Source organism: Alnus glutinosa, chromosome 11 (genome assembly GCF_958979055.1).
Source record: "Alnus glutinosa chromosome 11, dhAlnGlut1.1, whole genome shotgun sequence".
In the NCBI taxonomy this organism is placed as follows: domain Eukaryota; kingdom Viridiplantae; phylum Streptophyta; class Magnoliopsida; order Fagales; family Betulaceae; genus Alnus; species Alnus glutinosa.
This window is the reverse complement of record NC_084896.1, coordinates 16818414-16841550: the sequence shown is the minus strand read 5'-3', so window position 1 is coordinate 16841550 and position 23137 is coordinate 16818414. Positions and strand designations below refer to the sequence as shown.

Genomic DNA, 23137 nt, shown 5'->3' with positions numbered 1-23137 from the left:
ACCGGATAACTGGTAACCACAATCGGGATATTCGGTTAGCGATTATTAGCGATTACGATTATTAATAGTTAATAACCGCCTCGCTTGTAAATCCTTAGGTCGTGCTACCCAAGAATTAGAGTTAAACATTAGAGTTATTTTCATTGGTATCTTACGACAGAATCCATATTCTTTTTCTTTTTTGGAGATGCAAATTAATTAGTGTTGGACACGAGAAAAACTTTTCTGATATATCATTCTTATTCATTTGCTTACGCCGATGAAACAAAAATTCAGTACATCAATTTTTTTTGTTCTTTTCCCATATCCTTAGCTTACTGGACATGGAAATCTGAAAGAAAAAGTACGTGATCGGAACATTTCTTTTTTGTTGCGCTTGTCAATTAGTTAATCGCAGAGCACAGTTTGCGAATTTCACCGTTAGTACTACCTTTGACCCCAATGTTGCTCATCTTCACCATGGACTTTCCAAACTCTACACTGAAGCTTAACCCAAGTAGGCCTCTCAATCCCAAGAAACGCTGAACAAAAGTTTGGGTGGAGGCATCGGTCCATAGCTTCTGATCTGACTCTAGAACTCCCCGCCCGCCCCTCAAGTTTGTGAAGAAAGATGTGTCGAATTTGTTTGGGCTGCCTGTGTCTAGTCCAACGCGCCTTGTCCCGTCGCCATTTTGTGGGCAGAGCTCTCGTAGTTGAGGAAGGAAAGCGGCATCAATGGTGGGATCGGCACCATTTCCGGCTGTAGTGAAGTTATATAGTCTGTACCTGAAAAACTGGCAAGCTGATGTCCCAATGGTGTGCCCACCTTATCATCACAAAAAATGCATACAATTTAGTTCAAATTAATCTAAATATTTAAGGAAATCAAATTTTATGCATATATATATATATATATATATATATATATATATATACACACCCGAAGTATTGTTTTTACATATCCAACCAAATTAATCAAATTTATGCTTAGTTTATTTTGGTGTATAATCATCTAAAATGAGTTTTTTAAAAAAATGACATTTTTTGGCGTTTGACTCACACTGAAAATCAACAAAATATTTCTTTATTTTCATATAATTTAAAGAGATGCGAGAAAGATAGAGACGACGAAAATGAGTTGCAAAAAAAGAGAATTTAAAAGAGTAAGTGAAAATAAAAGACATTTGATAGTGAGATTGAAATTCATGAATGCAATTGCATGCGCCCATATTGATATGGACAAGCAATTATAAGAGGCCTTGGTTGGTCAGTCTGAGACCTGCTCGGACAAGTTGGCTTATAAGGAGCTTTCTCATAATAGCCCGCCTAAAAGAGTGTGAGCAATGAAAAATGGTTTACGCACTCATGTGAAGCATAAACGTCTAAGGAAGATTATTTCTTTAGTCAATTGAAAATATTTTCCAGTTGACCAATAGTTTATGTCACATATGACCATCCTGGAATAGGTTGAGCTCAAGTTGACCACCGAATAGATCCTCACCTTTTCAAATGAAGTGAATATTTGAAATGAATAGTATTCATTTTATGATAAGATTTAAAGTTGATGTATCTCAACGATATAGATGATGTTACATAATTTAAACTTTTTAAAAGACGTGTTAATATTAATTTTATTTAAACAAATAAATGCATTATATAACTTTAAATCCTGAGTAGGAAATAGAGAATTAAAAATCCTTGTCAGCCCGCTCATAGTGAGCTCAACCTCATATTGATATTCTAACGAACTGTAGTGAACATATAGTATATCTGCGTCAAATATTGCTTACCAACAAGGGTGACAAGATCCTGAGTGTTGAGACCCTTTGCGGCAAACTTTTGCTTTTGCACATCAATGGAGTCAGTGAAGCCAGGCAAATTTGCAGCATCGGTGGCCAACGATACACGACCATCTCTGCGTCCAGTGGGCACCTGCCAAGTCGGTCCAATTGTCTGGAGGGAAAAAAAAAATGCAAGAAATCATCAATGGAGGAGGCATGGAGCTACCATACATATGGTAAACAAAAACTGTACATGGGAAATTAATAATTACCAGAACAACAGAATCGCGGGCAGCAAGGGTAAGAATATCAGCACAAGAGACAACCCCAGGACACGCAGCTTCAAGCTGTGCCTTGGCATCGTCAATGACCTCAAATCCTCTCAACGAACGGTTGGGTGCGGCTGTTTTCTCGGCGTTGGGCCCGTCAATAAGCACAGAAGCGTCGCAGCCCTGAACGAAGCAGTCATGAAAATGCATCCTCAACAGTCCGGGAGCGACTGTGGGATCGGACCGGAAATGAGCTTGAACCGTCGAGCGGACAATGGATTCGGCTCGAGGGCATGTGGCAGCATAGAACCCGACGCGTGTGGTTTGGGCATTCGCAAAAGAGGCACCCAGTATAGAACCCCAGCATAGAAACGCCAAAAGGAATGTTCGGCTACAAAGTCCACTACTTTCCATTTTTGATACGGTGAAAAGAAGAAAGAAAGCTCTTAATTTGCTTTGGCTTGGCCGGGATGACAGGGATGTTGTGGGAAAGGAGAGGTCGATCACATGTTCTTATAGAGGATAATGTGAGGGCAAAGGTCGGAGAAGAAAGTAAGCAAAGCCGGTGGGGAAAGTTCCACGCACACTGAAGTACGTCGGTAGCTGATCACGGAGATGCAGTAGGGGCCCTTGTCTTGTAATGATTGTGGGGTTGCATGGTACTATATATGCCGCGTAAGAATTAGTCGTCGTGGAGGATAAAGTAGATATATAGATTGTCCATTAATTTAGAGATAAAGACAACGAGGAGAAATAAGATAATGGTAATATCTTAGCCACGAAAATGATTGAAGGATCACCTTTCAATTCATGCATATCTCATATTTGAGAAGCTATAACAGATCAGATAATTGACAAGAGCAAGAGGAAGGGGAGGAAAGTTCGAAATAAAATTATTTGTCGTGCACAAGAGCAGCCTCAATCCATCCAATTCTACTCAGCACAAGAGTACAAGAAAAAGCTGGCAAATGTTTTAGAGAAATTATGTTTCAAGAAATTATAATAATTATTTTTTTTAATATTTTTATTAAATCATATCAACATATATATAAAAATCAACCTAAAAGTTTGAGTTCTAGCTATGGTCACATTAGAGTTTATGTGGCCGGACAATTTAAGAAGTAGAATCTCAAACTTGAAAAATAATTTACATTTTTTTAAAATAAGAAAACCATTTTATAAAAATTAAAGAAGATTTTCTGATCAATCGAATATATTTTTAGTTTAACTACTATTTTTTATTGTTCCAAACACTGTAAAATAGAAAAAATAATTTTCAGAAAAGATTTTACGTCAAAATAAATGAAGCATAATTAAGTAACAAATAATTTATTTATTTATTTTTTTGGTCATTTGGATTGGATCTTGAATCTTGGAACTATCACTATCCAGTATCCACTATTTGAAAAGAAAACCCAAGCAGAAAACGATAGCATCGATCGGATCAGTATATATAAGTACGTATCAAGCATTAGAATATGCATTTTTCGCATTTTCCTGCATTTCATAATTGTGGTTAGAAAAATAAGACACTTTTAATTACGTAACTGAGAAAGAAGAAAAGGAAAAAGAAAATCGATCAGATCTTACTTCACTTAAACTGTTCTAAACTGATGATGCAGATGTAGCTTAATTGGGGCAATTTTTGAGTGCGTTGTAGTATTTTGGCCAAAACTTTAGTTACGAGTATCCGATTCGCACATATGACCCCAATTCGGAAAGCTCTCTTCGGCACGCACGTCGTGGCCACCAGCTTCGCTTGGAGCACCTCATTTTGATCCCAAAATTCACTGTTTTGCTTTCGAAAACCTTAATTTTAGATATTTTTTTTTTTCTTTTATGGTAACTTTTCGTTTACCGTTTAGGAGGTGATTCTGAGCCCAATTTGGACCAAATTTTTGGCAGCCGACTTATTTCATTCTATATTTCGTTTTAATAATGTTATTAGGGTTTTGCTATTTTTGATAATTTTTAGCTATAATAGCCCGATTTGTGGGCGTTTTTCGGCATACAACTGAATATTATATTTTTTCTCAGAGTTTCTCTCTGTGTTATGGGATAATTTTTCTGTCTTCTTCCTTACAAATTGTCTGTTGATTAACTTACAGAATAATCATTATTCTGTCCAGCGTCAACTGACTGGCCTACGTCTTGTGGTGGATGTAATATATATATATATATATATATATATATATATATATATATATGTGGAGACAAAATGCTACATATACATTTATCTTTACAAGGTTAGTTGATTTGACAATACATATCAGTACTTAATTTTTTTTTTTAACAAGAATTAATCTAAAAGCTGATAAAGACTATAATTTTTCCTTTTCATATATGTTGCTGGTTGCTTAGCCTGTATGTTCCACATGTATTTAACAAAATTATGTTACAATTCTCTCGTGTTCTCGTGCTTTTTATATCGAGACCATTGTTTTTGATTTAAGAAATAAAGAGTTTGAATATTTGTAAATCCATCATTTTTTTTTTTTTTTTTTTTTTTTTTTCTGTAAAATAGATACATACACAATATGAAATATAATTATAACCTTAGACAAATATTTTTGAAAAAGTAGTGAGAACAAAAAAAACAAAAAAAAAAAAGTGGTTTGGTATAGGTGTGATACCCAAGCGGAATTGTTTTATTATTATTATTATTATTATTTTGGCTCATTATTTTGATCATTCTTCAACTTTTGAATTGTGAGGTATAATTGTACGGAAACAGAGACTAGTTATGGCATTTTCCTAGAGATTTCCCTTCTTCTTTCTCTCTCTCTCTCGTCGCATAAAATATTTTTTTTTTATTAAGTATATAAAAGAAGAATTACGAACAATTAAGAATAATAAATTAGGAGTGGATAACTCAATAATAAACAACAGAACGGCAGAACATTTCAAAAACAAAAATTAAAATAAAATGCATCAAATCAATGACACACACACAAAACACCTTACTATGAAGCCTATGCATTTCAAGATTGAAATAATTCGCATTGAAGTGGGAAATAAGTCTTTTAAATGTAGTTTACCAGTCAAAATCATCGTTTATTTATTTATTTTTATTTTTGTTAGGTAAGAAAAACCTAGTTAGATTGTCAGGATAGAGAAAATAATACAAGGAGGAATAGTTAAGATAAATGGTAATAATGGATTTGTTTAGCAAAGACATGTACAGAACAGAACATAGTAGTTAGTTGTTAGTTTTGAAATTAGTAAAAAGTGATGATGTTATATAAAATAAAAAGACTTTGTATAAAAAAGTGAAAAGTTTTGTATTGTAGTAAATTTTTTTTATTTAAATAGTAATAAAAAATTATTGATGTGATATAAAAAGTGAAAAAAATAAGAATGTTTTGATATTGATTGGTAGGGAAAAATATAAAAAAGTGAAAAGAAAAAAAGAAAAAAAAAAAGAAGAAGTACGTGAACAGTAACAACATTACTCTGTTCTATTCTGGTGCTTGGCAAGCAAGCCCAATTATTGAGGTTGCTGGTCACAGGCAATCACCTAGTTAACATTGTTAACTCTCTTATATCTACTCCATTTGTTTCGATAAAAAAAATTTCCGTTATAAAATATTTTCAAAAAAATTATTTTTAGAAAATATGATTTCTTTGAAATTATTTTTCATCGTTTGGCTCATATGAAAAATCATCGGTGACGAGATTTCATCATTTGGCCGGTAGGATTCTGATCACTTTTACTGGATTTCGGTGACAAAGGCCAGAATTCGGCGGCAATAGCCAGATTCCGACCAATTTTGCCAGAATTTGACCCAGTACCACCGAATTTTGGCCAAACTAGCCGGAATCTAGCACAGTACAACATGATTCCTGTGAAGGTGAATAGAATTTGGCAATTTGTAATGGATTTTAGCAAACTAGCCTAATTTCGGCTGTATTGGATAGATTTCGGCTAGTTTCGCCAAAATCTGGCCATTTGTGCTGGCTGGATTCTGGCCGTACTAGCTAGATTCCGACAAACTGGCCGAAATCTAGTCAATGGAATCCAGCGACAGTGACGGATTCCAACGAACAAGTGCCAGATTCTGGCACTAGCCGGATTTCGACGGCGATTACCGACACTGGAGATCGAATACCAAAATTCAAGGACCTTCGGTGGTAGATTCTAGCTACCAACATACTCGGATGCCCCGTGGTAGTAGATTCCTACAAATGTGTCTGCAAGAATGAAGAGTTTAAATTCGGAAAAGGATTTACAATTTTTAAAATTGTAAATCGTTTTGTAAAAATTAAAGAGGCTTTTATGGTCAAATTGAAAATGATTTCCGTTGACCATCATTTTTCGGTTGCACCAAACATCGAAAAATACAAACTAGGATCAATAGTTTGACCTTTGAGGATGGAATGTTCGGTAACCACCATAAATTACAATCTCGAAAGCTCTTACTGTACCTTAATCACAAGCTTAAACAAAACTCTTAGTGGTCTTAGAAGCCCTAATAAACAACATACATCAAGCATGAAAAGTTCCTGTTGGGTGTGAAGAGTTTCATTACTTCACATCAGCCAGTTTAAAATGAATATATTTAATAAATAGGTGTAAAGAGTAGCATTAGTCTATATTTTGAGTATATATACTTAAATTTAAAGCATTACATTCTATTTTGAGCAAATATTGTTTTACTGTTGCATGTTTGCCTTGGCTTAAATTTTTGGGTAAGTGCTATTATGGTCCGACAAACTCTGAAGTTTTAGATTTGATTTTTGTTATTGATTAATTTGATCCTAATCGATCGATCTCCTAGTCAAAAGTAGTTTTATTTTAGTGTCCAATGAGTTCTGATTAGGTTAAAGGTTAGTTGACCTAAGCCATCGTGTTTTTCAAGGATTAGGTAAAATGACAGCACAATAATTATAATGGGAGTAGCATGGCATGGAATCTTTGCCAACGATTATATATCTTGAACTTCACATCAAACAAACTACGGCAATGAAACATGTAATAAAAAAAACATTTAATTGTTTTGTTCGGCTCCTTCTCTCTCTCTCTCAGAGAATCAAAATAAAAAATTAATAAATTGCCTGCAGCTGAGTTTAGCTTATGCTCATGACATTGTCTTGTGAAATTCCAACCAATTTTCATTGCTTTTCCTTGACTTAAATTCTCCTGGTGGCTCACGTACTATGCTCATGACATTGTCTTGTGAAATTCCAACCAATTTTCATTGCTTTTCCTTGACTTAAATTCTCCTGGTGGCTCACGTACTGTTTTGGTTTGTTAATAAATTTGTAATTGTACTCAATTATCTGAACAATTGTCTCTATCCGGATCTGGGGTGTTAAAAGTATTATTAGTACTATATTTTGTAGCATGTAGATTTGTCACATGAAACTGCCCGCTGAACATGAACACCACTAGCTATCTTATAATAACTCAGCATGAGCTGGACCCTTCAAGTATGTACGTACGTAACATGCACCCTCACATTCAATTAATACATTACCCATTGGCTATTATATATACCTCTCCTCTCTTGTTTTTTTCTTCTTAATTTGCTTTTTGGGTCAGACAATAGCATATATACTAGCTACAGGATAATGATCCTCTCTATTTAAAGTACTGATATTGTATTTAACAACGTATATGGTGTCACATTATTTAAAGGGAAAACTTCAATTTACCCCCATGAAGTTGTCACCAATTTGCAATTCTACCACCGATGTTTCAATTTTGTTAATTGCACCCCATTAAGTATAAAAAATTTTCAATTTAGGGAATCCGTCCAAATCGACCGTCTGAATTAACGAAATTTGTCTCACGTGCCGTTCACGTGCCTGTTAGTGATGTAAACGGACGAGAATGCCCTCATTTTTTTAGCCGTTCTTTTTTCTCAAATAACTATAGAACCCAACCCGTTTCCCTCTCGTGCCCTTATTTCATACTGAGAGATTAAGAGAGGAGAGAAGGGAAAAAATCGGGGAAAAGGGTAGGGTTTCGCCCCAGCTAGTTGAAGGAGACGATGGATGGCTCGAAGCAGGGCTCGTCCGGCGACCCAATAACCAACTCCAATGGGGATTCAAAGGAGAGGATAGATGCAAGCTCGGAGTCCACCCAGACTGTTGCATTGTTTTCACGGCAACGAATATGCTACTGCGAGCGGCCTATGATCGTGAAAATGGCACACACCAGAAAAAATTTCGGAAGAAGGTTTATGGGTTGTGAAAATTGGAAGGCAAGTGCTAATTATTCTCTTCAATTTTAGGGTTTCATTATACATTTGGGTGATCAAAAAATTGTAGGGTTTTTTGGGTGTTTTTTCCAAGCTTATAGTATGATTTTGTTTAGGTTTTATAAAACTGAGTTAATCACTTTAGGGTTCAAAATTTTAGGGTTTTGTCTTTGTTGAAATTTTTAAAGTGTTTGTAAAAATAATTAAAGAATGCGATATGGGTTTTTGATACTGCAATAGTATTGGCTTTGTCATCTCAATTATGTTTCATTTGTGCTGAAATATTGAACCTTGATATGTAGATGAACCTAGTATGTCAACTTTTGAAATTTGATTTGTGTTGTTTTTTGGCAGATTAATAGGGATTGTGGTTTCTTTGAGTGGGTTGATCCCAAAATGTGTGAACATGGTAAGAGAGTTGTTGATCGATTGTTTGAGTGGCATGAAGGTTTGGTGGCAGAAGCTAAACGATGTGAAGGCATGATTGAAGTAAAAGTTGGGAAGGTGAAGGCCGAAATGGAGAAACAAGTTGAGGTTGTGAAGACTGAAAATCTTCAATATCATAAAGAAATCGAAATTTTGGATATCAAACATGGAGCAATGAAGAAGAATTACCATACAATGCTTGTGTGTTCATGGATTATGTTTGCACTGTGCTTTTTCTTCGGATATGCAGTCCAAAACCAGTAGGGTAGTACAATTGGTCGTTTGAGGTTGCCATGATGGATGCAAGCGTGGAACAGTGCATGTTTTTTGTTGAAAGTTGTTTTGTGTTGCGGTGTATTAAGTTGGAACATGTTGTGGTATCAAACACTCACAAATTTTTGAAGTAATGTGTCAAGTTGTTTTGTGATCAATATGTATGTCAACTGAATTATTTTGAAAGAAATCCGATTGTGCTGTATGCCATCTAATTGGTTATAGTGGTCGAATAACTTTATTTGGTTTAAATAAAACTACTCAAATACATTCTCTGATTCACCTCTATTATTGAGAAAAATGAGTATATAAATTTACAGCAAAATACATTCTCTAATTCACCTCTTTATTCCAAACGGCGAGATCTTGAAACAAATATTTTTTGTAAATTTAATGGAGTGAAATCTCTCTATCTCAGCATTGATCACGCCACAAAAGCAGCCTCACCCTATCGCTATTATATGAGGAATTTGATAGAGACATTAAGAAATCGGCAAATTCTTATCACAAAGGGATACGATGTAAACCATCTGTCCCATTTACAAACCAACGCACAATATCGGACACTCATTTATCATGGTCCAAAAAATGGGGAGCCAAGAGCCATGGACTGGATGTGACTAATACAACGTTTTCAGCCCCTCAACGTTTTACCTGAAATGCACAAATACATTGTTCCACAAATCATTCCAAGCCAAACGTTCCAAACATGTCAATTTCAAAGCACACAAACTGGGCACATAAATGATATGTGTTACACAAACTGCGCGCATAAATGGCTGTACATTCCAAGTGCATGTCAAAATCGCAAACATTCCAACTACATTTAAAGTGCAAAAAACAATCCAACTACATTTAAAGTGCAAAAAACAATCCAACTACATATGCATGTCAAAAGACCAACATTCCAACTACATTTAAAGTGCAAATGCTTGACACAAATGCAAAAACAAATTCAACTACCTAACATGTGCATTAAACAAAAGACCAACTGCACACTAGACCAACATTTAAAGTGTTGTTCATAAAAAAACTTTCAAAAGATTGTCTATGAAATTATATCTTCCAATCTGGCTTCCTTCTCTTCCTTTTCTCTTCAGCAATTTCAATTGCTTTTTTAACGGTTACAACTATACGTTTGCCTTTGGTTGCCGTATCAGCAATTGGATTTGCACCACCTCTTGATGCTGCCCCACTAGTTCCACGACCTTTGAATGCATGTCCACCTCGGGTTGCTGTCCCACCTCTTGATGCTGCCCTACTAGTTCCACGACCTCTGAATGCATGTCCACCTCGGGTTGCTACCCCACCTCTTGATGCTGCCCCACTAGTTCCACCACCTCTGAATGCATGTCCACCTCGGGTTGCTGCCCCACCTCTGATTGCATGTCCACCTTGGGTTGCTGCACCTCCTCTTGCTGCTGCCCCACCTCTGATTGCATGTCCGCCTCCGGTTGCTGCACCTCCTATTGTTGCTGTCCCACTATCTGACCCATTCCCAGTTAGATCAATATGTATGGTGGGTTTGGATGCAATGGTCCGAAAAATACTCTTGATCCTTTCGGACTGTCGGGTCCTTGAACCCTTACACCAATAACAAAACACAATAGCATTTATGTAAGCATAATATACAAAGGAAAAAACTAACAAAAAAAAAAAAAAAAAACCACAGAAATCAATGATGTCCCCCGATGCTAGTACCTTTAGATTGGCACCACCTCTGGTTTTGGGATGTGTACGAATGCTGGAGCTAGTATTTTGTGTCTACACAGAGTCAATAGCAAAATGTGTGAGCCAATCAGTTTGCATGTACTACACAATAACAACAAGGATAATAAGACCAATAGCAAAACTCACACTTGCTGGAGGTGGGGTAGGCAACTCTTGACTTAATTGACTCATACTCATTGGACATGCCCTTTTATTATGCCCTTTTCCCTTGCACTTAGAACATGTCATCCTTGCTCCAAACTTCCTAATTCTGAATTTATTTTGCAGATCTCTACTTTCATTAACTCCCCTTTTTCTTAACTTCTTTGGTCTACCTGGGGTCACTCTAGCCACTGGGGGTTCCAACTCCTCATGCTGGGTTTTTATCCATTGCTCCTCACTGGGCATTGGATATATAATTGGCTCGTATGCTTTCTTGTACATCTCCAAAGAATAAAAGTCATGAACATAGTCTGTTGCATCCTTACAACTATGTCGTATAGCAGCACATGCATGCACACATGGGATTCCAGTCATTTGCCAAACCCTACAGCCACATGTTCTTCTCCTCATGTTCACCACAAATTGTTTGCCAGTTGGACCACTCACTTCAAACATGTCATCACCAGCATATAGGGCAACACAGTCCATTGATTCATACACTAATGCCTCCAACTTCTTTGCAATTTTAGGAGTTATCTTTCCAGTCAGCTTTTGAATGCCCTCCCTCTTAGCTTGATATCTCCGCATCAATTTTCTCCTTATCATCTTCAGCATGGTCAAGATAGGCTTATCACGAGCCTTTAAAATGTATGAGTTAAAACACTCACAAATGTTGTTTTGCAGAAGGTCAGACTTTGTATCCTCAGTAAACCATGCTCTGGACCATACACTTGGGTCAATTTTGTGCAAGTACTCAAAGGCATCATTGTTCATATTCTTCAGCTCATCCATTACACTCATAAAATCCCCTTCAGTGTATGCAGAAGCTGCAGCCCATAACTTCTCTTTCAAGGCCACTCCTCGATGCCCCCCGATGTCCCTGAAGTTGGCATACAAATGCCTGACACAAATCCTATGGTCTACATTTGGGATGACCACCTCAAATGCTGGCATTAGCCCCTACAAAAATTATAACAATATATTACATTAAGATTGTACAACATTGTACATTAACAATAAAAAATGAATGAAGTGTAATCATGTACCATAACTTACTTTCTGTCGATCTGAAATAAATGTTGGCCTGCTATGCTGCTCATGGTTTCCAAGATCGGATACTAAGGTTTCCAAAAACCATATCCAACTGTCCTTGGTCTCAGCTTCGACTACAACATAGGCAATTGGATACATATTATCATTCCCATCTCGTCCAACCGCAGCTAGGAGTTGCCCCTTAAATGGACCTTTAAGGAAGCACCCATCCATCCCTATAACAGGTCTACATCCTTCTAGAAAGCCTTTCTTCATGGCAGCCAGGGAACAATACATTCTTAGAAACTTTGGATTGACCTCAAGCATTGGCCTATCCACTTTCATCACAACACAACTTCCCGGGTTGGTTGATCTCAATGTCTCACAATAGTCCCACAACTTCACATATTGAAGCTCATGCTTTCCAAAAATTTTTCTATTAGCCTTTGTTCTTGCCCTATACATCATGCTTGGATTTACATCTACCCTCCACCTTTCTTTCACTTCATTCTGAATCGCACCCAAAGGCATGTTGGGCTGAACTCTAAACTTGTCTATGAGTTTGTCAGCAATCCAAGTGGATGTGACAATTGAGTTCTTAAATTGCCTGCAACACAAATGTTCATTTTGCATAGACTTTATCTGAAATGTCTCTTCATCAGGCAGCTTTCTGGCATATACTCTATAATTACAATTTGGTTCCTTACACACAACTATACACTTTTGTCTCTCATTCCTTTTAAATGTGATGTCCTTCCCCCTTTTAAGATTGAACATCCTAATAGCCTCCCTAAATGTCCGTATATCTGGGAATTTCATCTCTAGTTCCAAAACTGGATCTCCCATGTCAACTGAATGGAACTCAAGCCCTGGAGAAGAGGTTATTTCACATTCTTCATCACTAGGTACTGGTGAGACAAGAATGTCACTTCTACCCATATCAGAGTTATAGTCATCATCAACATCTTCATCAACATCTTCATATGTCATTTGGTCAGCTTCAGTGTGGTCCCCATCTTCACTATCATTATCACTACCCTCTTTACTACTCTCTTCACTACTCTCAACCCTATGATTATCAGGTTGTACATTAGATGATCCAGCACCCGTACCAACATCAACATCAAATAAGTCTTCATCTTCACTTAACTTATCTGCCCACCAAGGATCATCAAAATTAACCCTCCCTCCGTATTCATCATCGTCTTCACTATCCTCTTCACCACCCCCTTCATTCCCAAAAGACACAATGTATAATTCCAATATTACACGCCCAGTATGGCAAGCAGACAGTGAAAGTACATCATGGTCTGAAGTAATTAAATACAAGTCATCAACAAGACTCTTCCCAGGATCTTTAAAATACATTAAATCCCCTGGCCTATACCCATATTTCTTACATATACCTTCAATTTCAAAATATGATAATTTTATCAAGGTCAACCTTCTCGTGATGCACTTCAACTTCACCACCTACATACACACAACCAAACCTCCGATCGAACCTACCCCCATAATGAACCTCAACCATCAGTTTACTACTTCCCATCCTATGAGGTCAATGATATAAAACACAATAAGTCACATATATAGTGGAATTAAATAAAAGGGAAGAGTCTTGATAACATCAACCAATATATATATGCATATCAAATCCTATGGGGACCACTTACAGTTTTTACACCCACATGTCACCAACCAACAAAACACAAAGCACTTTAATTTTGAAGCAGCTAAAAGAAGAGTCTTGATAACATCAACTAATATATATGCATACAAAATCCTATGGGGACCACTTACAGTTTTTACACCCACATGTCACCAACCAACAAAACACAAAGCACTTTAATTTTGAAGCAGCTAAAACAAGAGTCTTGATAACATCAACTAATATATATGCATACAAAATCTTATGGGGACCACCTACGGATTTTACACCCACATGTAACCAACCAAAGCAAAACACAAAGCATCACATGTCTAACAAAAACCAAACACATAGACTCAGTAAAGGCAAAGCACATGCACCCAACACTATAGAAATTCGTAGCTGTATAAACCCTAAACAAAACACACGGACCCACGGACCCAATAAGTGAAACCAACTTTCAACCTTGAAAAAGACACCCAATCATTGAAAGAAAAATCTGCAACTAAAAGAAAGGCATAATAAACTAACTTTAAAAGGAATTTGATATTCCATAACAAAATACGACGGAATCTCAAATTGCACAAAACCCTAATTTGAAAAGAGGAGTCATTTAACATACCTTGGAAAAAAACACCACTTCGATTTAATCACGAAACTTTCCCCAACAGTGTCGATTGTCGTTTTGCTAGTTGAAGAAAACCCACACAGGAAGGCGAAATCACGAAGGCTGAAAGGAACATGGATAAGGTGTGTATAAACCCTAAAGAAGACGACGAACGGGTCTGTGCTTTTCGGCTCCAACTTTTAAAAATGATGACTTTTGTTCATCTTTTTTCATACAAGTGTAAAAGACACATGTGCGTTGAGAAGTAGGGCATTCTCGTCCGTTTACATCAATAACAGGCACGTGAACGGCACGTGAGACAAATTTCGTTAATTCAGACGGTCGATTTGGACGGATTCCCTAAATTGAAAATTTTTTATACTTAATGGGGTGCAATTAACAAAATTGAAACATCGGTGGTAGAATTGCAAATTGGTGACAACTTCATGGGGGTAAATTGAAGTTTTCCCTTATTTAAAAATTTTAAATGACTTGTCACACATCTTCACCTCGTGATATCATATGCACTATTAGATTTGTAAAATAAAATCTTAACTATATTGAATTTAAGTATACTGGCAAACATGCACAATAAAACAATTTTTGCTCAAAATAGAATGTCATGCATGGAATTTAAGTATGCTCAAAATATGGAGTGGTACTACTCGATCTTCACACCTATTTATCATGCGCGTATATTCATTTTAAACTAGTTGATGTGGCGTATATTTATTTAAACGGTGAGCTCACGTGGCCCATATATCGAGCCCAAGATTAATCCGTTAATTAATTCGGGAATTTTGCGCGTGTAAAATTAAACCTAGCTAGGCCATCGAATTTCATGTTACGTGGTCAAATTTGACGCAACTTTTCTTCAAAAACAAGCATTCATATGCCTAATTTCTCATATTCTTGCCTGCTTTCTACAGGAGAAAATCTAGAATTGAATGACATAAAAGATGTTGAGTCATGATCATGATGTGCAAGATTAGGATGCATTTCACTTGAATTTGACTTTGTCATTCATATTCAGACAAAGGGCAATTTATTTTTACTTTTATATTAATTACTCTTAATTAACCCGACCCGGCCGGGCCACCACCCTCTTAGAAACTAAGTGATTTCCATAAATCACTTCAGAAATCAAGTGATTACCTTTGACCCTTAAAGACTCCGAAGGAGGCATGATTTGTACAATTATGACGAATGACGATATAGAATGCAGTTAATTAACGCTCGGGAATTCTGCGCGTGCGAAACATGGAATCAATTTTCAAGGCATAATTGTGCTATACGACATTACAAATAAGTCATCCAATATCACTATAAAAAGGTAAATCACAACAAAGTAAATTGGACTTTTGGCTCTGCTAAGGGTGTATAATTGATTACAGTTGCGATTATTTTCTCATAACTGCAATTATAATCGGAGTATCCAATTATTACTAACCGCCGGTTATCCGATTATTAATCAAATTACTGGTTTTCATACCTTTTTCTTTTCTTTTTATTTTTTTTAATCTAATACCCAATCTATCATTCAATATTCAATTCTAAATAGTAAATACTAGTTGACGTGCAAAATTTCTTTTACGATTCACCTTTCATTTATTTTAATGAGCTGACAATCAAGTCCATATATTAAATATAATGATTGCAAAGAAAATCAAACAAACAAATATTATAAAAATATAATGACAATTGTATTATTATTAAAATATGATGACAATTTAAAAAAAATACCAAACCTTCATCATTAAAAAACTTAAGATGGTTAATTTATTGAATTAAAGGTTGAGTTTGGGATTCATCTACAATAAATATAATTATTTGTGTGTGTTTGTGTATATATATATATATAAAAACCGGTTACCAGTTATCCGGTTATAAACAGGTTTTTTAAAACCCGATAACCGGTAACTGCAATCGGGGTACCCAGTTATCCGGTTCTCAAGTTGCGATTATTTTTTATTTTTCGGTTATTCGATTAACGGTTGTTGACAGTTATTAACAGTTACTGATTATTAGCAATTAATAACTGCTCCGCTTGTTAACCCTTAGCTCCTGCTGCCCAAGAATTAGAGCTAAACATTAGAGTTATTTGCATTGGTATCTTACGACAGACTCCATATTCTTTTCCTTTTAGGAGATGCAAATTAATTAGTGTTGGACACGAGAAAAACTTTTCTGATATATCGTTCTTATTCATTTGCTTACGCCGATGAAACGAAAATTCAGTACATCAATTTTTTTTTGTTCTTTTCCCATATCCTTAGCTTACCGGACATGGAAATCTGAAAGAAAAAGTGATCGAAACATTTCTTTTTTGTTGCACTTGTCGATCAGTTAATCGCAGAACACAGTTTGCGAATTTCACCGTCAGTACTACCTTTGACCCCAATGTTGCTCATCTTCACCATGGACTTTCCAAACTCTACACTGAAGCTTAACCCAAGCAGGCCTCTCACCCCCAAGAAACGTTGAACAAAAGTTTGGGTGGAGGCATCGGTCCATAGCTTCTGATCAGACTCCAGAACTCCCCGCCCGCTCCTCAAGTTTGTGAAGAAAGATGTGTCGAATCTGTTTGGGCTGCCTGTGTCTAGTCCGACGCGCCTTGTCCCGTCGCCATTTTGTGGGCAGAGCGCTCGTAGTTGAGGAAGGAAAGCGGCATCAATGGTGGAATCCGCACCATTTCCGGTTGTAGTGAAGTTATATAGTCTGTACCTGAAAAACTGGCAAGCTGATGTCCCAATGGTGTGCCCACCTTATAATCACAAAAAAATGCATACAATTTAGTTCAAATTAATCTAAATATTTAAGGAAATCAAATTTTAAGCATATATATATATATATATATATATATATATATATATATATATATATATATATATATATATAAGTATTGTTTTTACATTTCCAACCAAATTAATCAAATTTATGCTTAGTTTGTTCTGGTGTATAATCATCTAAAATGAGATTTTTAGAAAAATGACAATTTTTGGCATTTGGCTCATACGGAAAATCAACAAAATATTTCTTTATTTTCATATAATCTAAAGAGATGCGAGGAAGATAGAGACGACGAAAATGAATTGCAAAAAAAGAGAGTGTTTAAAAGAGTAAGTGAAAATAAAAGACATCCGATGGTGAGATTGAAATTCATGAGTGCAATTGCATGCGCCCATATTGATATGGACAAGCAATTGTAAGAGGCATTGTTCGGGCAATCTTCAGGATGTTTGGACAAATTAGCTCATAAGGAGCCTTCTCATAATAGTCTGCCTAAAAATGTGTGGGAGCAGTGAAAAATGGTTTACTCTCATAGATGCGAAGCATAAACCATTTTACGTCTTTTAAAAGTCATTTATTTGGTTAACGTACTGAAAATAATGACCATCCTCAAATAGGTTGAGCTCAAGTTGACCAATGAATATGATCCTCTCATTTTCAAGTGAAATGGGTAGATCAAAAAAAAAAAAAAAAAAACCTTGTCAGCCCGCTCATAGTGAGCTCAACCTCATATTGATATTCTAACGAACTGTAGTGAACATATAGTATATCTGCGTTAAATAATATTGCTTACCAACAAGGGTGACAAGATCCTGAGTGTTGAGACCCTTTGCGGCAAACTTTTGCTTTTGCACATCAATGGAGTCAGTGAAGCCAGGCAAATTTGCAGCATCGGTGGCCAACGATACACGACCATCTCTGCGTCCAGTGGGCACCTGCCAAGTCGGTCCAATTGTCTGGAGGGAAAAAAAATGCAAGAAATCATCAATGGAGGAGGCATGGAGCTACCATACATATGGTAAACAAAAACATGGGAAATTAATAATTACCAGAACAACATAATCGCGGGCAGCAAGGGCAAGAATATCAGCACAAGAGACAACCCCAGGACACGCAGCTTCAAGCTGTGCCTTGGCATCGTCAATGACCTCAAATCCTCTCAACGAACGGTTGGGTCCGGCTGTTTTCTCGGCGTTGGGCCCGTCAATAAGCACAGAAGCGTCGCAGCCCTGAACGAAGCAGTCATGAAAATGCATCCTCAACAGTCCGGGAGCGACTGTGGGATCGGACCGGAAATGAGATTGAACCGTCGAGCGGACAATGGATTCGGCTCGAGGGCATGTGGCAGCATAGAACCCGACGCGTGTGGCTTGGGCATTCGCAAAAGAGGCACCCAAGCCGAGCAGGAGAAGCGCCAAAAGAAATGTTCGGCTAGAAAGTCCACTACTTTCCATTTTTGATATGGTGAAGAGAAGAAAGAAAGCTTCTAATTTGCTTTGCCTTGGGATGACAGGGATGTTGTGGGAAAGGAGAGGTCGATCACATGTTCTTATAGGATAATGTTAGGTCAAAGGTCGGAGAAGAAAGTAAGCAGAGCTGGGGGGGGAAAGTTCCGCGCACACTGAAGTACGTCGGTGGAGCACGATGCAGTAGGGGCCCTTGTCTTGTAATGATTGTGGGGTTGCATGGTACTATGCCGCGTAAGAATTAGTCGTCGGGGAGGATAAAGTGGATATATAGATTGTCCATTAATTTAGAGATAAAGACAATGAGGAGGAATAAGATAATGGCGGTAATATCTCAACCACGAAAATGATTGAAGGATCACCTTTCAATTCATGCGCGCATATCTCATATTTGAGAAGCTATAACAGATCAGATAATTGACAAGATCGAGCAAGAGGAAGGGGAGAAAAGTTTGAAATAAAAATATTTATCGTACGTGCACAAGAGCAGTCTCAATCCATCCAATTCTACTCAGCACAAGAGTAGAAGAAAAGCGGGTAAATGTTTTAGAGAAATTATTTTTCAAGAAATTATAATTATTTTTTTTAATATTTTTATTAAATCATATCAACATATATATATAAAAATCAACCTAAAAGTTTGAGTTCTAGCAATGTTCCCGTTAGAGTTTTTGTGATCTGGCAATTTAAGAAGTAGTCTCAAACTCGAAAAATTGTAATATATATTATACCTATGTAGTATATATTATTCCTTTTTGGTTGTGGCCTTTATATCACATTTACGGTGTTTACTATGTTTATTATTTTAATAATAAACATATACGGTATTATGGTTATTTCTATTTATTTAGATTACCGTAAATATGGAATCGGTTAATTGATTTTAAAATCAATTAACGATATTGTTTCCTTGATGGAAGGAAACAAATACGGTGTTTACCATTTTGAGGGTCCCTGACTTAGCCTATAAATAAACAGCCTGTGTACACCATCAGTACGGCAATTCGGTAATAGGCATAGGTTAGAAGATCCCTCAAATAATATTTCTTGTTCTTCAGATGGATCGTGGAGACGCTTGAGCAAATATGGCTAGAGGTAAGCCTGAATCCTGTCTTATTCGTTTTCCGCTGCGCATGTTAGATTAAGTAATATGTTAATTATTTCTAACATGTGGTATCAGAGCCATCCTCTGTGCTATTTTGCTTAGCGTATAATTTTACTATGCGTTATCAATATTGAATCAAGTATTTTTATTGGTTATCAATATTGAATCAAGTATATTCTATTTGGTATTGTTCACTTCTGTTTGTCAATATTGTTTGAGCAATATTTCGTCTTTTGTGACATGATAGAAACGCATTAGCGATTATTTTGTGAATATTTGTTGTTCACGTACTGTTTGTGAAAACCCATAAATTTGATAAAACTATTTTTTGTTTTATCACTATTCTGTGTATTGTGATATACTGCCTAATTTTAAGTTGTTGTAATTTTGATATGGGTATTTTCATAAAGTGGTGGCGGCTAGGGTTCTATTTTTAGGGTTTTCAACCCATCTGGAACATTACGGGTCGGGTTGGTTGGTGATTGGGTAGGGTTTCGACCCATTAAAGTTTTTGGGTTGGATATATTTTTCGAGTAGGGTTTTTTTTTTTTTTTTAAAACCCATGCAGTTTTGGGCCATTTAAATGGGCTGACCTAGTTTGGGCCAGCACTATACATAGACCCAGAGGCCCGACCCGATTAAGTGGGTTGACCCAATTGCCCAAATACAGTAGCCCATTTGGAGTCTTGTGACCCAGAAACCCAACCCAATATAGTAGCCCATTACAGTAGCATTTAAATAAAATAAAAGATTTGGCTCATATAGGGTTCGAACTTGGGACCTTCATGTCCATAAAGTGACAAGCTTCAAACCATTGAGCTAAGTCTGGTTTTATGCTTTCATATTAAGGTTTTATTCCATTTATTATTTACAGTATTGTGTATTAAAATTATTGTTTATTTAATACATGAATTGAGGAATATATTTTTAATTGTTGAATTTATATTGTTTAAATATAAATTGCTTGATGCCTAGACCTAAGAATAATTAACAATACCATATATACTGGTGTGTTTACAGTAATATCTAAGAATGCAATGTCGGGGAAAGTTCTGGCAAGGAAAGTCTTGGGATTTAAGTGTGTCCGGTGTGACCCCCCTCACTTTCCTGGGAGCTCATCTGCTTGCACCTTGGAAAAATGCTGTTTACCCCTTTTAAGTATTGGTTTGTTATATTCCTGGGGCTATTCAGGGGGCATCTATAAAGTTGTTAGATGTTAATGAAGTAGCAATTATCATGATAATTTTGGGAGAGCCACAGCATCCCAATTTTGAATGACAATTGCATCAAGATTACACACACGTAATTATCATAATAATTATGGGAGAGCCAAAGCATCCCATTTTTTGTATGATAATTACATCAGGATTACATGCATGAACCTCATAAAGATATATTAGATGTTCATGAATTACAGCGTGATTATTATGATTTTGGGAGAGCCAAAGCATCCTAATTTTGTAATAATTGCATAAGGATCGTACACATGAACTTCATATAGAAAAATTAACATCGTATTGTAATTAATTCATAAATTTAATTACCTATCCCCAAAGGGAAGTTTTTATTTTTGTGACTTAATTAGAATAAGATAACAAATTTAGTATTAAAAGTAAAATTTCTTTCGGTTGCCCAAAGGTACGAAGAATTTTATTTATTAATATTTAAATTTGCTTTAGTCTTATTAATAAAGAGTAAATTTCATTCGTGATGCAACCTTTGCCCACAGGTAGGTTGAAATTTACTATTTAAATTGGCATTGGCTAATTTAAAATAAAGTTAATTCATAGCATTAAAGTATTTATTTTATTTTTGGGTTATTGCAGCTATTCATATTACTCTACCTTGGTAGTTTCATATTCCAATACATTATGCTAATATTTTTCTGACTGAAAAATGTTAATATGCTTATTCATTTGGGGTGTTAAAAATTTTGGTGCTCCGTGTGGACAAACCACCTACTCCCGCAGAATTAAGTACGCCACGTGAGATTATTAAGCATGAGGTGGGAGTGATTTAATCACTTAAGTTAGATGTTCATGAAATCTCATGTCACTAAAGTCATCAGGGATTTATTCCTGAATGTTTTAGAGCCAAAGTTTTATAAAGGTTGTTTATGAACATTTAGTAAGTTCAAACAAAACTTGGCTAGAACCCTAATAGAAAAAGCTTTAAGGACAAACCTTTTACAGTTTCTAAAGTGTTTATAATATCATTATAGGAATGAAGGATATTATAGCTTAGCTTAAGTCCCTAAAGATTGAGATTTTTTGAGTCATTATTGGTCATTTTATTTTTGAATTCTCTCTTCTAAGTGTAGAATTTTATCTTGTAACACACGTAAGGATAAATGGTTAGTAAATAAACTTCTAACCATGTGTGTTCAAGGATATGAGAGAATCCATAAAATGTTTACATGATTACTCATGTTAAGGGAAAGACCGATAAGTGCAATCATGCCCAACAATTAAAGCATGAGAATAAGGTGCCAATAAAGTATTATGGCAATCAAGATACCTATTTCTCATGCAATAAGAAAAAATTAAGGGCATATATAGAAAGATTGTGTGAAGTATGAGAAATGACTTAAAATAAAGATAATCTCATATATCTAGTATGTCGTGAATCTCTTTTAGTGACTCATTCAAATATGTTGTGGATTGATTATGGTTTAACAATCCACGTTGTCAACACAAATGCAGAATCTTTTTAAAAGTGAATAACACGTGTTTATAATTTGAGCTTGTTGGGATCTATAGGTTAATTTTAAAATTCAGTTATAATTTTGACCTCAAAAATGATTTATATTCCATAATCTTTTTGAAATCTATTTTCTAGTTTGGCTTATTAAAAATTTCAATTTTTATTTTTGAAATTTTTCTTATTTTTGGTGGAATATTGGTTGGGGTTTATTTAAAGTCTATTTAAAATTGACCTACATCCCAATTTTTGAAACAAAATTATTTGTTTATTTCTGCATACTGATGTTGACGTAAAGTAGAGTCTTTGAGAATTTAAAATGCTCTGGTTATGGCTTTGGAGATTGAAATACATCTCCATACAGTAAATAAAAGTCGGTAATTTACTGACTTTGGTTCTTGTGTGGGCTGCATAAGGGAAAGCATACCAACAAGACCACTAGAGGTGCCAAAGAGAGCATTTTGAGATTCTTGAGATCATGTACATTGAAAGGTGTTGACCTTTTCATACTCACTGCCTAAATGGTCAGAGATATTTTTTTATCTTTTTTAGTGATGACCATATAAAGTTTATGTATCTCTATCTTCCAAATATTAAAGCTGAGGTATTGAATGCTTTCAATACCTATAAGGAAGAAGAAGAGAAACAATATGAAGATCAGAAGATCTAATATAGGCATAGAGTATTAAGGTAGGTACACACAAAGGGGAAATGATTAGTAATACTAATCTGCTATTACCCTTATAGAGTAAAGCTTTGAAGATCGTTGTGTATATGTTAAACAGGACTCCATCTAAGGTTGTCCTTAAGACACCTTTTAAAGTATGAAATAGATGGAAGCTTAGTTTAAATTATTTACACATATGGGGTTGCCTTGCTAAAGAGAGGATTTATAATCTTCGCCTTAGGAAATTAGATTCAAGGACAACCAGTGGATCTTTTATAAGCTATCTAGTAAACTTTAAAGGGTTTTAATGTTTTATTGT

The 23137-nt window shown here is 35.8% G+C and overlaps 2 protein-coding genes across 2 annotated transcripts; both read right to left on the bottom strand.

Moving 5' to 3' along the window:
- Nucleotides 1-221: 221 nt before the first annotated feature.
- Nucleotides 222-2638, bottom strand: LOC133882484 (peroxidase N1-like). The gene is made up of 3 exons (XM_062321672.1): nt 2033-2638; nt 1770-1932; nt 222-805 (listed from the first exon to the last, which is right to left on the bottom strand). The coding sequence occupies exons 1-3, from the start codon at nt 2441-2443 to the stop codon at nt 384-386; spliced, it is 996 nt and encodes a 331-aa protein (XP_062177656.1). The 5' UTR covers nt 2444-2638; the 3' UTR covers nt 222-383.
- Nucleotides 2639-16273: 13635 nt separating this feature from the next.
- Nucleotides 16274-18377, bottom strand: LOC133882337 (peroxidase N1-like). Its single transcript, XM_062321480.1, has 3 exons — nt 17930-18377; nt 17674-17836; nt 16274-16854 (listed from the first exon to the last, which is right to left on the bottom strand). Exons 1-3 carry the CDS (start codon nt 18332-18334, stop codon nt 16433-16435), a joined length of 990 nt encoding a protein of 329 aa, XP_062177464.1. The 5' UTR covers nt 18335-18377; the 3' UTR covers nt 16274-16432.
- Between the last annotated feature and the right edge of the window lie 4760 nt (nt 18378-23137).